Here is a 14,402-nt window from a genome sequence, read left to right as displayed (position 1 = left end):
GTGTCAGTCTATGCACCCATCTTCATCTGTCTCCAAGGATCACACCACTTGATAATTATTTTTAAAAAAAGAAAAAGAAAAGAAATCCAGTGAGAATTTAATTACCATTTTTTTAGGCAAATAAAGTCACTATGATGACTATGATGTAGGTTGGACTAGGGAGGCTCCTGTTTACAACATAATTAATAGGCACACTGAGCCAGCCATGCCAAAGAACTTTACAAGGAACTTAGTTCTACTTGCAATCAACACCAAATAAGTGACAATAGAGACAGTGGGACAAAACGTGACTTGTAAGATCACAAGAGAATCTAAATTGTCATTCTTGGGGTTGTTTGGTTGTGATGCGCCAAAGGTGGTTAATCAGAAAGGAACTGACTGGAACCAAGGTGTAATCTCCTGAGATTAGATACTACAACAAAGGCATCAGATATTAGACCTGGAGAGCTTTGACTGTTTTTTTAGTTTTGTACCTGGTGCACACATGCTACATCTGCATCACAAAAGGGTGAGCCAATCATTTTTGTAAGTGTCCATGAAGCATTCAGCCACCAAAGCAACCTTCCCATCAGGTTGTCTCGCTAGTCTTCTACCACATCTCTAGTCAAACTACTACCTCGTGAAAGCCATGTGTTGAGCTTTATGGTAAAAGGCATGGTCAAGGCAATGAGAAGTAGATATGTGACAGTCTTAATAAGTTGCACTTTGTTTACAATCAACATGCTTCAAACATCAGGTTTACCAGTGAGAGGAATTTGCTCTTGTCAATAACCAATTTTTAGTACAGGATTTCTGCAGGTATCAGTTAATCTAATTTAATGCTTCTAATGCCACTGTAAACAAACTTATTGCCCATGTCCAACTACAGATATATTTATTTATAATAATGTCAATCATTTACATTTGGAATAGTTTTTCACGCAACAGCAGATATGTACATATGACCTTCTGAGTGATAATGGAACTTAAGGATCACCTGGATATAACTTTGTGTATGATTATTGGTACATATTTTGTAGTTTGATTCCTTTTTTCTCCATCTCTCAATGTGTAATAGTTCAAAGCATTTGTCCTATAACTTCATCATCATTTGAGCCATGAGTGCACTGCCTGTGTTGTTTTCAGCTTTCTCAGCAAGTTCATCAGCATCCTTCTGAGGGCTGGTGCACACCTCTGTCAACACAATCGTTTTCTTTCTCAGTGCTCCCAGCTCATCCTTCAATGCTTTTTTTTAGTCAACACATTACACCTTCTCGCTTCCTTCTTTGTCAATCGAGGTACATCCAGTATTTTATCCCGGCTGAGGCTATAGAAGCCAGTAGTTCTTTTGCGAGTGACACTTTGAGAACACCTCCAGAAGCTCTGACCTGGTCACAGACAAGTCTCTGGTGCTCAACAATTTGTTCAGTTATATTGCAGGTCTCCACTTCCAAATCAGCTCTTTTCTAAAGTGTGGGGAAAGTGTTATATATTTACATTCTATCTATTTCTATGATTATTCGGAAAAACAATACAGAAGGAATATTATTTTATCTGGATTTCAGTCTGTCTGATTTTGATTAATTTTTTCAGCTGCCAAAATATAGTTTATTTCTACTCCGTATGAACAGTATCAGTATTGATAAGTATAGACAGAAAGGATCTTTGTTCTATGAATGTATTTTGTAAAACCTAGGAAAACCAAGGCATTTAAAGGACTGGGGAAAAATGTCAAACAAATCTTGTACACACCCTGTATTTCTCTCCATGGGTGGAGTAGGCAATGAGTTGAGTGACCTTGGTACTGAAGTCCTTCCGAATGATTCCCCCCATGTGATGGACCAAGTTCACCAAGTTCTTCTGCAGGAACAACATGCAAAGCACAGGATTAAAGGCAACACTATTTTCTTTATTGCTAAAATGTTATATTACTGCACACCTGTGACTCTTTATTCCCCTGGAAAAACCATATATATAAATTCAGGGTTCATAAACATTTCTGATTTGTCCATACTGTTTTGGTAGAAAGCCAGCCACTATGGTAGACAGGAATAAAGGCCAAATGTGGATGTGAGGTCTTCTGTGTGAAGGCACAGATTTTTGGAGCGTCAGAGGATTGTAATTACATTTATTAATCCATTTCAAAATGATTCTGCTCCAGAAAATATATAAAATATAATACAGAATGTAGTGGAATGAGAAAATTGGGACGGTTTAATTTCTTTCAACAACTTTCCTGGACAACACAAGGTTTTACAGGCTATATATTTTTTCTTTTCCGTATTTCACATGTTTATTGTGCTTCTGAAAATTGATCAATTGTTTTTGAGGTTATAAGGTGCCCATGATCAGGCAGGCATCTCATTCATTTATCAGTTATAGTGATACCTATGAATACATATAGCATGTGGCGGGAACCCACTTTAGGACAATAAGACTGCATATTACAGAAACATAGCTTCAAGTCAACTTAGCTGACACATGGTATTACAAAGTATATAAACACAAGGGAGGAAGAAAATATCTGATTTGATCACAGAATGTGTGGTGCAGCTGGAATAATTAATTACCAATCTTTGTCTACACATAGTTCAATACACTTTTTATTTATTTATTTATTTATTTATTTGAGGGGTGCGGGGGGGGGGGCAATGTGTATCCTTCCAACAAAAGCTGATTCGTCTGTCCAGTTGTGTTTCAAATGAACACAATAACTTTCTAAATTGTCATTCTAATTGTAGTACTCATTCAGTCCACTCTCAAGCCTTGCAGGATGACTAGTTGCCTTGCCACAGTGGTCCTGCTGGCCTTCAAACCGCAGGAGAGTTCCTACTCCTTTCTTGCCCATTCCTTCCTTGCCTTGCAGTTAGAACCATTCCTGCAACCAGTTTATAAGTTGTCTTCCAGGGAAATCCAGGCACCGATGCAAAAGTCAAGAGGTTTAATAGACACATACATACTTCCATATCAGGCAAGTATTGCATTATTGCTTTTTCAATAAACATATTCAAAGAAAGAGAGGAGGAAGGCGTGTTAAGAAGCAGAGTGAGAAGAGGAAAAGCAACAGTCTGGGACTGAAGAGTAGGGACTTTGAATATTGTGACTATGACAAGAAAAGGTAGAGGGTTGGTCAACATGATGCAGAGATGGAAAGTGGATATACTGTGTGTCCTGGAAAAAAGGTGGAAAGCTAGTAAGGCTTGAAGCTTAGAGCAGGCTTTAAGTTGTACTATCATGGTAATGCCAAGAAGAGAAATGGAGTAGGGGTTATCTTGAAGGAGGTGTTCGTTAGGAACATTCTGGAAGTGATAAAAAAGTCAGATAGTTTGTAAAATTGGAGATTGAAGGTGTGATGCTCAATGTTATTAGTGGCTATGCCCCGCTGGTGAGATGTGAGTTTGACGAGAAGAAGTTCTGGAATGAGCAAGTCATGCAGAATATCCCCAGAAATGAGAGTGGAAATTGGTGCACACTTCAATGAGGATGTTGGTGCAGGCAAAAGAGAGGATGAAGAAGTGATGGGCATATTTGGTATACAAGATAGGAACCCAGAGGGACAGATGGTGGTAGATTTTGCAAAAAGGATGGAAATGGCTGTAGTGAACATTTTTTTTTCTAGGCAGGTAGACTACATCTTTTATAGACGAGGTAACCTGAAAGAGATCAGTGGGTGCAATGTAGTTGTAGGTGAGAGTGTAGCCAGAAAGCATAGGATGCTGGTTTGTAGGACGATCAGCAGGGAGATCAAGAGGACAAAGGCAGAGCAGAGGACAAAGTGGTGGAAGCTGAAAAGGGAGGAGTGTTGCATGGCTTTCAGGTAGGAGATGAGAAAGGCTCTTGGTGGTCAGGGAGGGCTTCCAGATGATTGGAAAACAGCAGCTAGTATTATGAGCGAGACATGTAGGAGAGTACTTGGTATGTCATCAGGAGGGAAAGTAGATAAGGGGACTTGGTGGTGAAATGAGGAAGTGCAGGAGTATATACAGAGAAAGCGGTTAGCAAAGAAGAAGTGGGATATTAAGAGGACTGAAGAAAACAGACAGAGTACACAGGGAGAAACAGAGTACAGGGAGATACAACGTAAGGTAAAGATAGAGGTAGCAAAGGCAAAACAAAGGGTGTACAATGACCTGTATGCTCAATTGTCGAAACAACTTGTCGAAACAGAGATAAACATGGAAAGAAATGTACAACAGGTCCAGGTGATTAAGGATGGAGGGAAATGTATTGACAAATGCTTGAGTGATGGGACGATGGAAAGAGTACTTTGAAGAGCTGGTGAATGTGGAAAATGAAAGAGAAGCAAGGGTAGAAGAGGTGATGATTGTAGACCACAAAGTAGCAGAGATTGATAAAAGTGAAGTGAGGCAGGCATTGAAGAGGTTGAAGAGTGAGATGCGTTAACTGTGGACGTGTGGAAGTGTCTAGGAGAGGCGGCGGTAGAGTTTCTGGCTAGATTATTCAACAGGATTTTAGAGTGAGAAGATGCCTGAAGAATGGAGACAAAGTGTGATGGTGCCCACCTTTAAGAAAAAGGGGGAAGTGCAGAATTGTGGCAACTATAGAGGGATAAATTTGATGAGCCATACAATGAAGTTGTGGGAAAGAGTAGTGAAAACTAGACTGAGAGCAGAGGCCAGCATTTGTTAACAGCAGTATAGCTTCATGCCTAGGAAGAGTACTACAGATGCAGTGTTTGCGTTGAGAATGCTAATAGAGAAGTACAGAGAAGGCCAGAGGAAGCTGCATTGTGTTTTTGTAGACCTAAAAAAATCATGACAGGGTGCCAAGAGAGGAGCTCTGGTATTGTATGAGGAAGTCTGGAGTGGCAGAGAAGTATGTTAGACTGGTGCAGGACATGTATGTTAGCTGTGAGATAGTGGTGCAGTATGCTGTAGGGGTAACAGAGAAGTTGAAGGTGGAGGTGGGACTCCATCAGGGATCAGCTCTGAGCCCCTTCTTGTTTGCACTGGTGATGGACAGGCTGACAGATGAGGTCAGGAATACCCATGGACCATGATGTTTGCAGATAATATTGTGATCTACAGTGAGAGCAGACAACAGGTAGAGGAAAATCTAGAGAGGCGGAGGTATGCGCTGGAAAGAAGAGGAATGAAAGTTAGTCGCAGCAAGACAAAGTATATGTGTGTCAATGAAAGGAACTCAGGTGGAACATTGAGGCTACAGGGAGTGGAGATCAAGAAGTTGGAGCATTTCAGATACTTGGGGTCAACAGTCCAGAGCAACGCAAAGTGTGGAAAAGAGGTGAAGAGACGAGTTCAAGCAGGTTGGAATGGGTGGAGAAAAGTGACAGGGGTACTATGTGATAGAAGACTTTCAGCCAGAATAAAAAGAAAGGTGTACAAGACAGTGGTGAGACCAGCGATGATGTATGGACAAGAAACTGTTACATTGACGAAACGACAGAAGGCAGAACTGGAGGTTGCAGAGATGAAGATGCTGAGGTTCTCTTTGGGAGTGACCAGGATGGATAGGATCAGGAATGAGTCTATCAGAGGGATGGCTCTTGTTAGACGTTTTGGAGAAAAGGTCAGAGAAGCCAGACTGAGATGGTTCAGTCATGTACAGAGGGGATAGTGAATATATTAGTAGATGGATGCTGGAATTGGAGCTGCCAGGCAAGAGGTCTCGAGGAAGACCAAAGTGAAGATTTATGGACGTAGTGAGACAGGATATGAAGGGAGTTGGTGTGAGAGAGTGAGATACACAGAATAGGGTTAGATGGAGAAGGTTGATTCGGTGTGAAGACCCATGAAGGGAAAAGCCGAAAGAAGAAGAAGAACAAGAAGAAGTTCGAGTATACTTAACAGTTTCGCCCCTGAGTATTTACTAATTAATAAAGTTATTTACCTATTAGTATTCCAAAATTATGCTAGAGACAAACAAGAATTACAGCAGGCTGACAGGCTGAAGTCTGGATTTTTCCTCCAGTTAGTCAGAAGTATGAAGGCCTTCGTGATTAAAAATAAATTGCTTGAAAAAACTAAACAGCTTGTTCATTCAGTACCTCCTAGAAACCTTTGTGTTCTACATCAAGTAACCTGATGTTCCCTAAAAGACCCTGCAATCAGCAAACAGATCATTCCTAAAGATAAAATAGTAATTACTTTATCTATTCCTACTGACAATTTTGTTGAAAAATTAACCCACCACTTCGTCTTTGTCCCTGAAGCCAGTGAAGCACAATGACAGGTTCAGCATGGTGGTAGAGTACAGAGGCCGGCATGAAAATGGTATAGGCTGTGAAGAGAAAGAAGAAAGAGAAAAATAAATAAAGAACAAAAAAAAAAGTGAATAAAAACAGTATTTCTAATATAGTCAGCAGGAGCTGTTTAGGTAAGGCAAACAACCCAGGCCCTAAAAATGAGCTACTGACTCACTAGCCACTCACTTGAAAAATGTTTCTCCATTCATTTATTAGCTACCGCTTATCCTGTTTAGTCGCAGGGATGGTGGAATCTGTCCATGCTGTCATTGAACAAGAGGTGGAGCACACCCTGGACTGTTCACAAGTCTTTTGCAGTATTTTTCACATAGAAAATGAAAATAAATGACCTAATAATGCCACATAGATTTTTGTTTCAGTAGCGCAGTGAGATAAAGGAATTTAAAGAATTGTAGCCATCTTTTCTCCTCAGTTCTCGCGACCATTTGTGTATCCACACCCATAATACGTATTGTTTCAGGGTTTTACTCCGCTGTTTGAGGCTTCCAGCGAGTGTGTGTGTGTGTGTGTGTGTGTGTGTGTGTGTGTGTGTGGCTTATGAATCAAAACGCAGAGGGACTCACAGTATGGTGTTTTATTCAGCGACTATATTCTCTGATGTGGGACAGATAGTGTCTGAGATTTATTCACCAAATCTAACCACGTCGGACAGGGTAGCTGTTAATTTTGACCCTATGAATAAAAACTGTGAAAAATGGCATAATACCTGCTGTCTAGAGAAACAATCTGATGGTGGAAAAGTAAGCTGCTTCTCTGATAGCAATTGTCTCTGGGTAGATTGTACATGATAGACATTGGTATTGCATATCTTCTTCTTTCGGCTTTTCCCTTCAGGGCTCGCCACACAAATCAACCTTCTCCATCTAACCCTATTCTCCGTATTCTCCTCTCTCACACCAACTACCTTCATATCCTCTCTCACTACGTCCATAAATCTTCTCTTTGGTCTTCCTCGAGACCTCTTGCCTGGCAGCTCCAATTCAAGCATCCGTCTACCAGTATATTCTCTATCCCTCCTCTACATGATCGAACCATCTCAGTCTGGCTTCTCTGCTACTCTTTCCCACAACTTCATTGTATGGCTCATCAACTTTATCCCTTGATAGCATTTGTGCCCTTATATTTTCTTTTATCAAATGCTTATAAGATTTTTTTTTTTCCTCCATTATCATTTCTGTCCTCAAGCAAATTAACTTAATGTTTCAATGCCAAGGGAATTGCAGTCAGAAAAAATGGAATTTGACCCAAAAATCACAAATTAATTTCATAGAAATAATCAATAATAAATTGCCTGATGGTTACATAGGCATTCTTGAAAACTAAGTAATGCCCATAGCTCGTGTGAAAAATATTTGTATTCAGTCTCATAATATTTTATACAACAGAGTCTCATTAGGCTCCTCCTAAGTCGACTGCAGGATCTGGACAGGTTATTTACTTATATAGTAAAACAAAGCCAGGTTTTAAGATTTCAAAATCCTCTTTCACTTGCACTCCCATCTGTGGAAATCTGTAATACACATTATTGCCCTGCTTTTCTACTTTTGAGTAAAATTATTAGAAATGACAACTTACTTCCTCCTTCAAAGCAGAGTGTAGTACAACTGGAGGTCCAACAATGCGGTTGTCGCGCTTGTAGAGGTAGTTATAGTCAGTAGAGTTAAAATCTGTCAGGACAAACACGGTCTCAAACTCTGTGTTCTCTTCATCCCCAAACTCCTTGATGTTATCGGTCAATAGGTATGGAGTACTGATGTCCTGTATGGAGGGAGTCAAAATGCGGAGCATTAAGCGACATAATAGATCTTAACACTAAAGGTAACCAAGAAGCATGCATTTTAAAGCAGCAAATTATCATAGTGCACGAAAAAGCATGTTAGTAAATAAGCAGTTCCCATCAATGTACAGTTGCAATGATCTTAGAAAATAACTTCTGAAACACATGTACACACAAGAAGGCAAAACTTGAATTGCTACTGCTGTATCAGTAAAAATGTAAATACTTTGTCAAGCTTTTTTTCTTTTCAATGTTACATTTAGTATTTCCATATATACAGGGAGTAGTAAGTTATTTCAGTATTTTTCTATTGTTAGAAAGGCCCTTTTTACTACTCTTTCCATTGACATTTCCATAAAATACGTATAGCACCAATATCCTTGAAGGCAACCCATATCACCTCAAATAGCTATTTATTAGATATATAGATCAAGTTCAGGAACCCTTGATACACTGTACCGTCAATCCATTGAATAGAGTGAAAATTGTAAAAAAAAAAAAAAAAAAAAACTGTGGTGGTTAATCATTTACCCACTCACACTGCAGAGGCAACTGAATTCTCTCTTTGTGCCACAGATTACAACATTGATAAGCTTGACTGAGATGAGAGAAAACCTTATTCTGAATTAAGAGCAGGGTTGCACAAATCAATAACCTCAATAACTGAGAGCAAAAATTAAATTACGAGGTAACTGCTGGACTGTTCAAAGCAGAGCGAAAGCTTAAATTAGCCCTGAGATCTGTAAGGCTACCCTGCAAACATATTAAACGTCAAAAATGGGTTCAATCAGGCAAAGACAAGTGATAAGTGGGGAGGCAGAAGCAAAGTGACATACAAACCCCGAATTAGTCATAGTGTTACAGTCTTAATATTACCATGTATAAAGTGTATTAAATGAAAGTAACAGTGCAGTAACAGTGCAATTTCCAAAGACCTCACAAAGGCAGGCAGTAATCTTATGTTGTTGATGGCTTAACTCAATGCTGTGGTTCTGCAGTTATTTTTGTTTGTATCGAAGTTCCACTTAGAAAAAAATTGATGTCAAGGTAATATATCATAATTATCATTTTGAAAAGGACAGCAGAAGCTGATTGGAATCTCTTCCCACCATGTGCAGGAACTATAGAGCTCAACAGTGATATACCCTTTTTGCCTGTTATTACCATTACTATTATTAATTTCCTTTTTGTTTTCTTCAGATTTTTTAAACAATTACAGTGTCTAAAGACTAAAGTAAATTCAACCACAGAGTAAATCAATACTAAGATGGGTTTTAAGTTTAGACAAAAAGTTAGAAATAAAGATACATGTGACAAAAAAAGGCAAAGGTATAAGACAATAGAACGATAAAAGCAGAGCAAAGGGAGAAACAACTAAAATCCCAAAAATAACTGAATCAGAGTTAATCAGAAATTTTATTACAAAGGAGACAATAGTACTTGTCCCATTGCCAATAAAACAAGGTTTTATGAAATCAAGGCAGAAGTTTAACAGACTTTTTTGTGAGTATGTACCAGAATCTGATACTTTTTGTATCTGTTGCTTATAATTTAAATCCTTATAAAGACACTGAATGATATTGTTCTAATGAAATTAATTTGTCATCACTGGTGAGCTCATTAGCTGTTGGAAGCTGTATAGGAACTTAAGTCTGATTATGTCTCAAAGTTTTAAGAACTCAAGATGTCTCTAATAATCTAATTACAAGTTGACTCTACAGTGTACCATAAAACCAAGATTGTTGTCTATGCTCCCCTAGCTCCATGAGAAATTACATGTTACATGGTACATTCAAAAATTAAAGGTTCTTTGGTGCATTGCTACTGTTGGCAAGATCAAATGGATCTTTATTGGTTCATGTAAAAGTAATCATCATATTAAAAGATATACACAAGTGAATAGAATGCCAAATACTCGTTATTTAAAAAGTCACCCAGAAATTGATTCACCATCAGCAGGATGATTGTGTGAGGCCCCAGTGATAATTTACTCTCATGCAGCACAAGTTCCCATCAAAGTGTCACTCACAAACAGAGACACACACTGTACTGTACCATATTGACTATAGATTTTATCATCATTTTCTCCTCAGTGTCCGACTTCCTGCCTCTTATCTTTACCACCGGTACCTCCATTATTCTGATGTCCTGTGAAAATCAACCAGCAGTAAGAGGATATCAAAACACCAGCATTTGAAAAGGCATGACCAAGCGAGGAACATAAGAGGAGACATTAAAAGACAAAAAGAAGGGCACAAGGCTGGCAGAGGAAATTAAATATATTTGCAGACAAAAGTAAATTCATAGGAATTAACATCAGATGAGAAGAGAGGGGAGGGCCGAGAAGAGGTTTACTCAGTGAGGAAGCTTTTAGTAAGCAGAAAGAGTATAGGAAAGGGGCAGTAATGGGAAGACAAAGCAAGCAGTCTGGGCAGTCTATGAGGCTCTGATGGTGACAGGACTGCTGATTGGCAGGGAGAAGTGGATGGTTTGAGAAAGGGAGACTCTAGAGACAGAGGGACAGAAGTCATTGTAGCAGCACTTAAGTCTGCTGCCACACCTCCATATAAACACAGTAACACACAACTGACAAAACAGTGAACATAGAGATTGAGAAAAATGTAAACATTCAAATGAAAAGTAAAACCAGAAAAAGTACCCCCCCCCACACACACACACACACACACCGTTTCAGTGGACCATAACTCCTGTAAGAAGATAGAAAAAATGTACTATTCATTTATTCCTGTGCCTTTGTTCCATTCCAGCTTGGGAAAAACTGAAAAACTTTTGCAGAGGCATACTTCAGGTATGCTGACCTTTAAGGTGGACAAGCTGTTCTTTTAGTGACATGCTGTGCTTCACTTTTTGTAGGTATAGATTTTCTGCTGGGGATGGAATCAAAAAGCCATTTCAGTTTTAAAACCAATACCACAATTTCCTAATGGGAGTCTCCCAAGAGATCAATTAAGTTCTATCCTATCCAATCTTCCTATCTTCCAAAGAATCCAGTCCATCTGAATCGTACAACAAAATCAAAAGCAATAGATTAAGATCAGTATCTTAAATCTTTCCAGAGGTGAGCATGAGGACTTTCGACAACCTTCAGAACACTGAAATGAGACTTTAACGCTATGAGCCTCATGTAATGTAGGATCCTCTCATATGAGTGCTTAAATCCCCCTAAGTAATTTCATAAAAAATTATGTTCAGCATATTGCTGGTATTTATGATATTCCGTCACACACCAAGCTAATCTTGTGTTTTCCCAAGATCTAATGTAATGACAGGTTTAGACTAAATAAAATTGTTTTTCAATTTTCCTTGGCTTGCTTTTCAAAAGCAAGACAGCAGTGATATTGACAAGCTCAGCATGCATCAATAAATGAAGGTCCATTGTGGATCTGCAGGGTTGATAGAGGGACAATTTACCTGCAGTGCTCTGAGAAGTGTTCCTTTTTTGCCTGCCTCACCCACTAGCACAATCCTGGTCTCCACTTTTGGCAGCATATCTGACAGAGAGCGACAGTGGGAGTACAGTTTCGAATATTACATAAATAAGGCAGAAAAAGGGTGCAGGTAGACTGCTAGCACTAATAGCTCTTGCAGCTCAATGCAACATTTAGAGGGCAGCAAAACATTTGGATAAATTAATTCTGGCATTAAACACAACTCTAACCTTTGATATGATTTAAAGAATGAAGTTGCAGTTATATTTGTAATGTATTTTTGTAAAATAATTTGATGACGTCTGTAAGAAATAAAATGCCAACCAGTAGCACTGTCTAAAAAACATCATTAATCACTAAAATAGTTTTTGAATAAAATACACTTCCCTATGATGTAAATTATGTGCCAAATTATGTGCCAATACATAAAATTACAAATTAATGATATCATAATACTGTTAGAGAATATTTGATAATATTCATGTTTTCCAAGCAGCATCGTTACTGGGCTCTATGTAAACAAAGCAAAGCATACTGAAAACTTGTGAGCTGAAGGAACACATACAACTGTACTACTACCCCCCGTCTCCCCCCATCCCCGTCAAGACTGTCAAGAATATGTAACATGAGTGTTATATCTTTTCCCCTACGTTCTATAAGTTAATGCAAATCAACACATCATTAGATGAGTCCTTATTTACACTGTAAATACATCACGATGTGGGTCAGTTACATGATACATGAAAAATACTTAACTACTGTCATTCCAAACATAAAACATCAATCTGTATTGTCATGCATGCTCCTTTTTTGCAGTTCTTTGTCAATATTTGAACCAGACAAAGGAATAGTTTATTTTAGGTTTCTCTTGTAAAAGCTCAGTAATAAATTATTCTAATTGAAATTTTAGTATCCCTTGGAGAGTTGATGCAAATATGACTGAGTTAATCTCAATTATTTATAATTTATACTTTATTAATCGGCACTTTTTGTTAGCAGTGAACACCATACATTGTTTCAAACAACGACAATAAAATTGTTAAATAATGAAGCTTGTGATTTAAGCTCCTTTTAACCTGCAACACCCCTAATTACTAGGTCATTTTATGAAAATATTGAAAAAAATGTAAGAGAAAGAGAAATGGGAGAGAGAAAGAAAGTAACACAATGACCGTAAAATATTAATTAATGCTAACTGACCAATTAGCAAAATAATTACGCTAAAAAGACATGTATTTAGACAATTCATATTTCATTATATTTCTTATTCTTCTTCCTTTCTACTATTATCTATTACTGTTATGTTTTTTACTTGAAACTCTGGCACAACAATTTCCTTCGGGATTAATAAAAGTTGTTATCTCATCGCATCAACATCTCTGTTCAACAGATGCATGCATCCCCAGCTTCATTAATTAAATCAAAACATTTCCCTCTATACAGAGAACGAAGATTTGTAATTAGCAAAACGCCTGACCTTCCCCATCCTCACATGCCATGCCCGTAAAAACATTGTCCTTGGTGGTTTCCCCAATCCTGGAGTCACAGACTGAAGAATCCACTAGCAGACTCCGAGCTGTCCCTAGAGTCAATATGCTGCTGTCAGCCATGGCTGGGACAGGAGGAGGCACCAAACCGTCCAAACTGTCAAAAGAATGTATGGAAAAGGGGGAAAGAATACATTTAGGCAGAAAAAGGGAGCGAAGGAAAACCAACACGGAGGAAAATGAACTAGAACAGGCGAAATAGCACGAAAATTTGAAGTATGCAAACTTCAGCAAATGCTTTTACAGAAACTTGCGATCTGTTGTTGCTGTAATACAACATCAGTTACACCTGCTAATGCACATGCCAGATTCAAGCCAAACTATCCTCAATGAAACTAAATAAACATAAAAGATTCACAAGTCATTCTCAAAAAATATAGCGTTAGCTCGCAAGAACTCCGCATTTCCCCACACCCCAGTTAAGCCATACTTCTTATAATTAAATGCTGTTCTAAAGCTTTACCTGTTTTTTTAAAAAATGAGAAAACTGCACCCTCGTTGTAAGGGTTGTAACGTAACCGTCGGGGTGGTCCATGAAACGTCCATCGATTGTTTTTTGAGTAAAATCACACTTCTGTCACAACATACTTACAGTACTGTCTTGTTGAATCGTACCTTGAATAAGTTGATAGTTTCACTTCAAAAACAGTACTGTCGAGTACTGAAGTCGACTTCAATGGCTAACTTAGCTCGTTAGCAGGCTAATAAACAGTTACGGGAAAATCCTTTTCGGTCCACAACTTGCAGCTTCATCTCTTTATCATTTCCGGTATCTGCGCAAGTTGGACTCACAACGTCAAGTTAATGCCGGTTGTCGTAGCGTGTATTTTTGTTGTTTGTTGACAACTAAGTGACTACTTCGTTTCGGTCAGAGAAGGTTGGAGTATGCTGTTACAACTCAATTCAAAAAGAATGGCGAACAACAGAGCTACGTGATGATTGGATAGGAGTGACGTATGGGGTGGCGGCTTCCGCTTGGAGAAGTCTTTGATTGGTCTTCTCATTCAAATTGGAATGCGCACGGAGTTGTGACCGGCACTTATCTGGCAACGAAAACAATATAAGGAGTAGCTTCCTTCTGGTATATTTGGAAATTAGAAATGTTAATGATTTCCATTTTTTTTTTTAAACTTTTTACTGCGAGTTTGTTTCTGAAAATATAAACCAAATCCAGATATTTATTTATAAAATATGTGGATTAGTAAATGAAGGCACATACACTGAAAATTGTGTTTATTGGTTTCAAAGGCAGAGCTTTTATAACAAAACCAGGTCAGTATTTTTTCCCATGATTTACAGAGTAGAATTCTTGTGTGGTTTTCCTAAACCACTATATTTGTACATTTGTACAGTCTGCCATCAGTGCTCATTTCAATTCTATGTATCAACTATCAATACTATTG

General features: G+C 38.4%; 1 protein-coding gene across 4 annotated transcripts in view; it reads right to left on the bottom strand.

Moving 5' to 3' along the window:
- Positions 1-13,882, bottom strand: part of ect2 (epithelial cell transforming 2) — a 65,789-nt gene extending 51,907 nt beyond the window's left edge. For 2 of the 4 annotated variants that reach the window (XM_086146589.1, XM_086146571.1), the window contains exons 1-7: positions 13,615-13,882; positions 12,930-13,096; positions 11,436-11,515; positions 10,059-10,151; positions 7,802-7,984; positions 6,151-6,240; positions 1,732-1,839 (exon numbers count right to left, since the gene is read on the bottom strand). In XM_086146589.1, the coding sequence (XP_086002715.1) occupies positions 1,732-1,839; positions 6,151-6,240; positions 7,802-7,984; positions 10,059-10,151; positions 11,436-11,515; positions 12,930-13,062 (687 nt within the window). In that variant the 5' untranslated portion in view covers positions 13,063-13,096; positions 13,615-13,882. The remainder of the gene's footprint in view (positions 1-1,731; positions 1,840-6,150; positions 6,241-7,801; positions 7,985-10,058; positions 10,152-11,435; positions 11,516-12,929; positions 13,097-13,614) is intronic. The other 2 variants (XM_086146598.1, XM_086146580.1) reach the window with 1 other exon arrangement.
- Positions 13,883-14,402: the final 520 nt, after the last annotated feature.

This window comes from Fistularia commersonii, chromosome 1 (assembly GCF_037954325.1).
Source record: "Fistularia commersonii isolate RoL2024-O1a breed Wild chromosome 1, RoL_Fcom_v1.0, whole genome shotgun sequence".
Lineage (NCBI taxonomy): Eukaryota > Metazoa > Chordata > Actinopteri > Syngnathiformes > Fistulariidae > Fistularia > Fistularia commersonii.
Note: the sequence above shows the minus strand (reverse complement) of the source record. Positions and strands in the feature narration are given on the sequence as shown.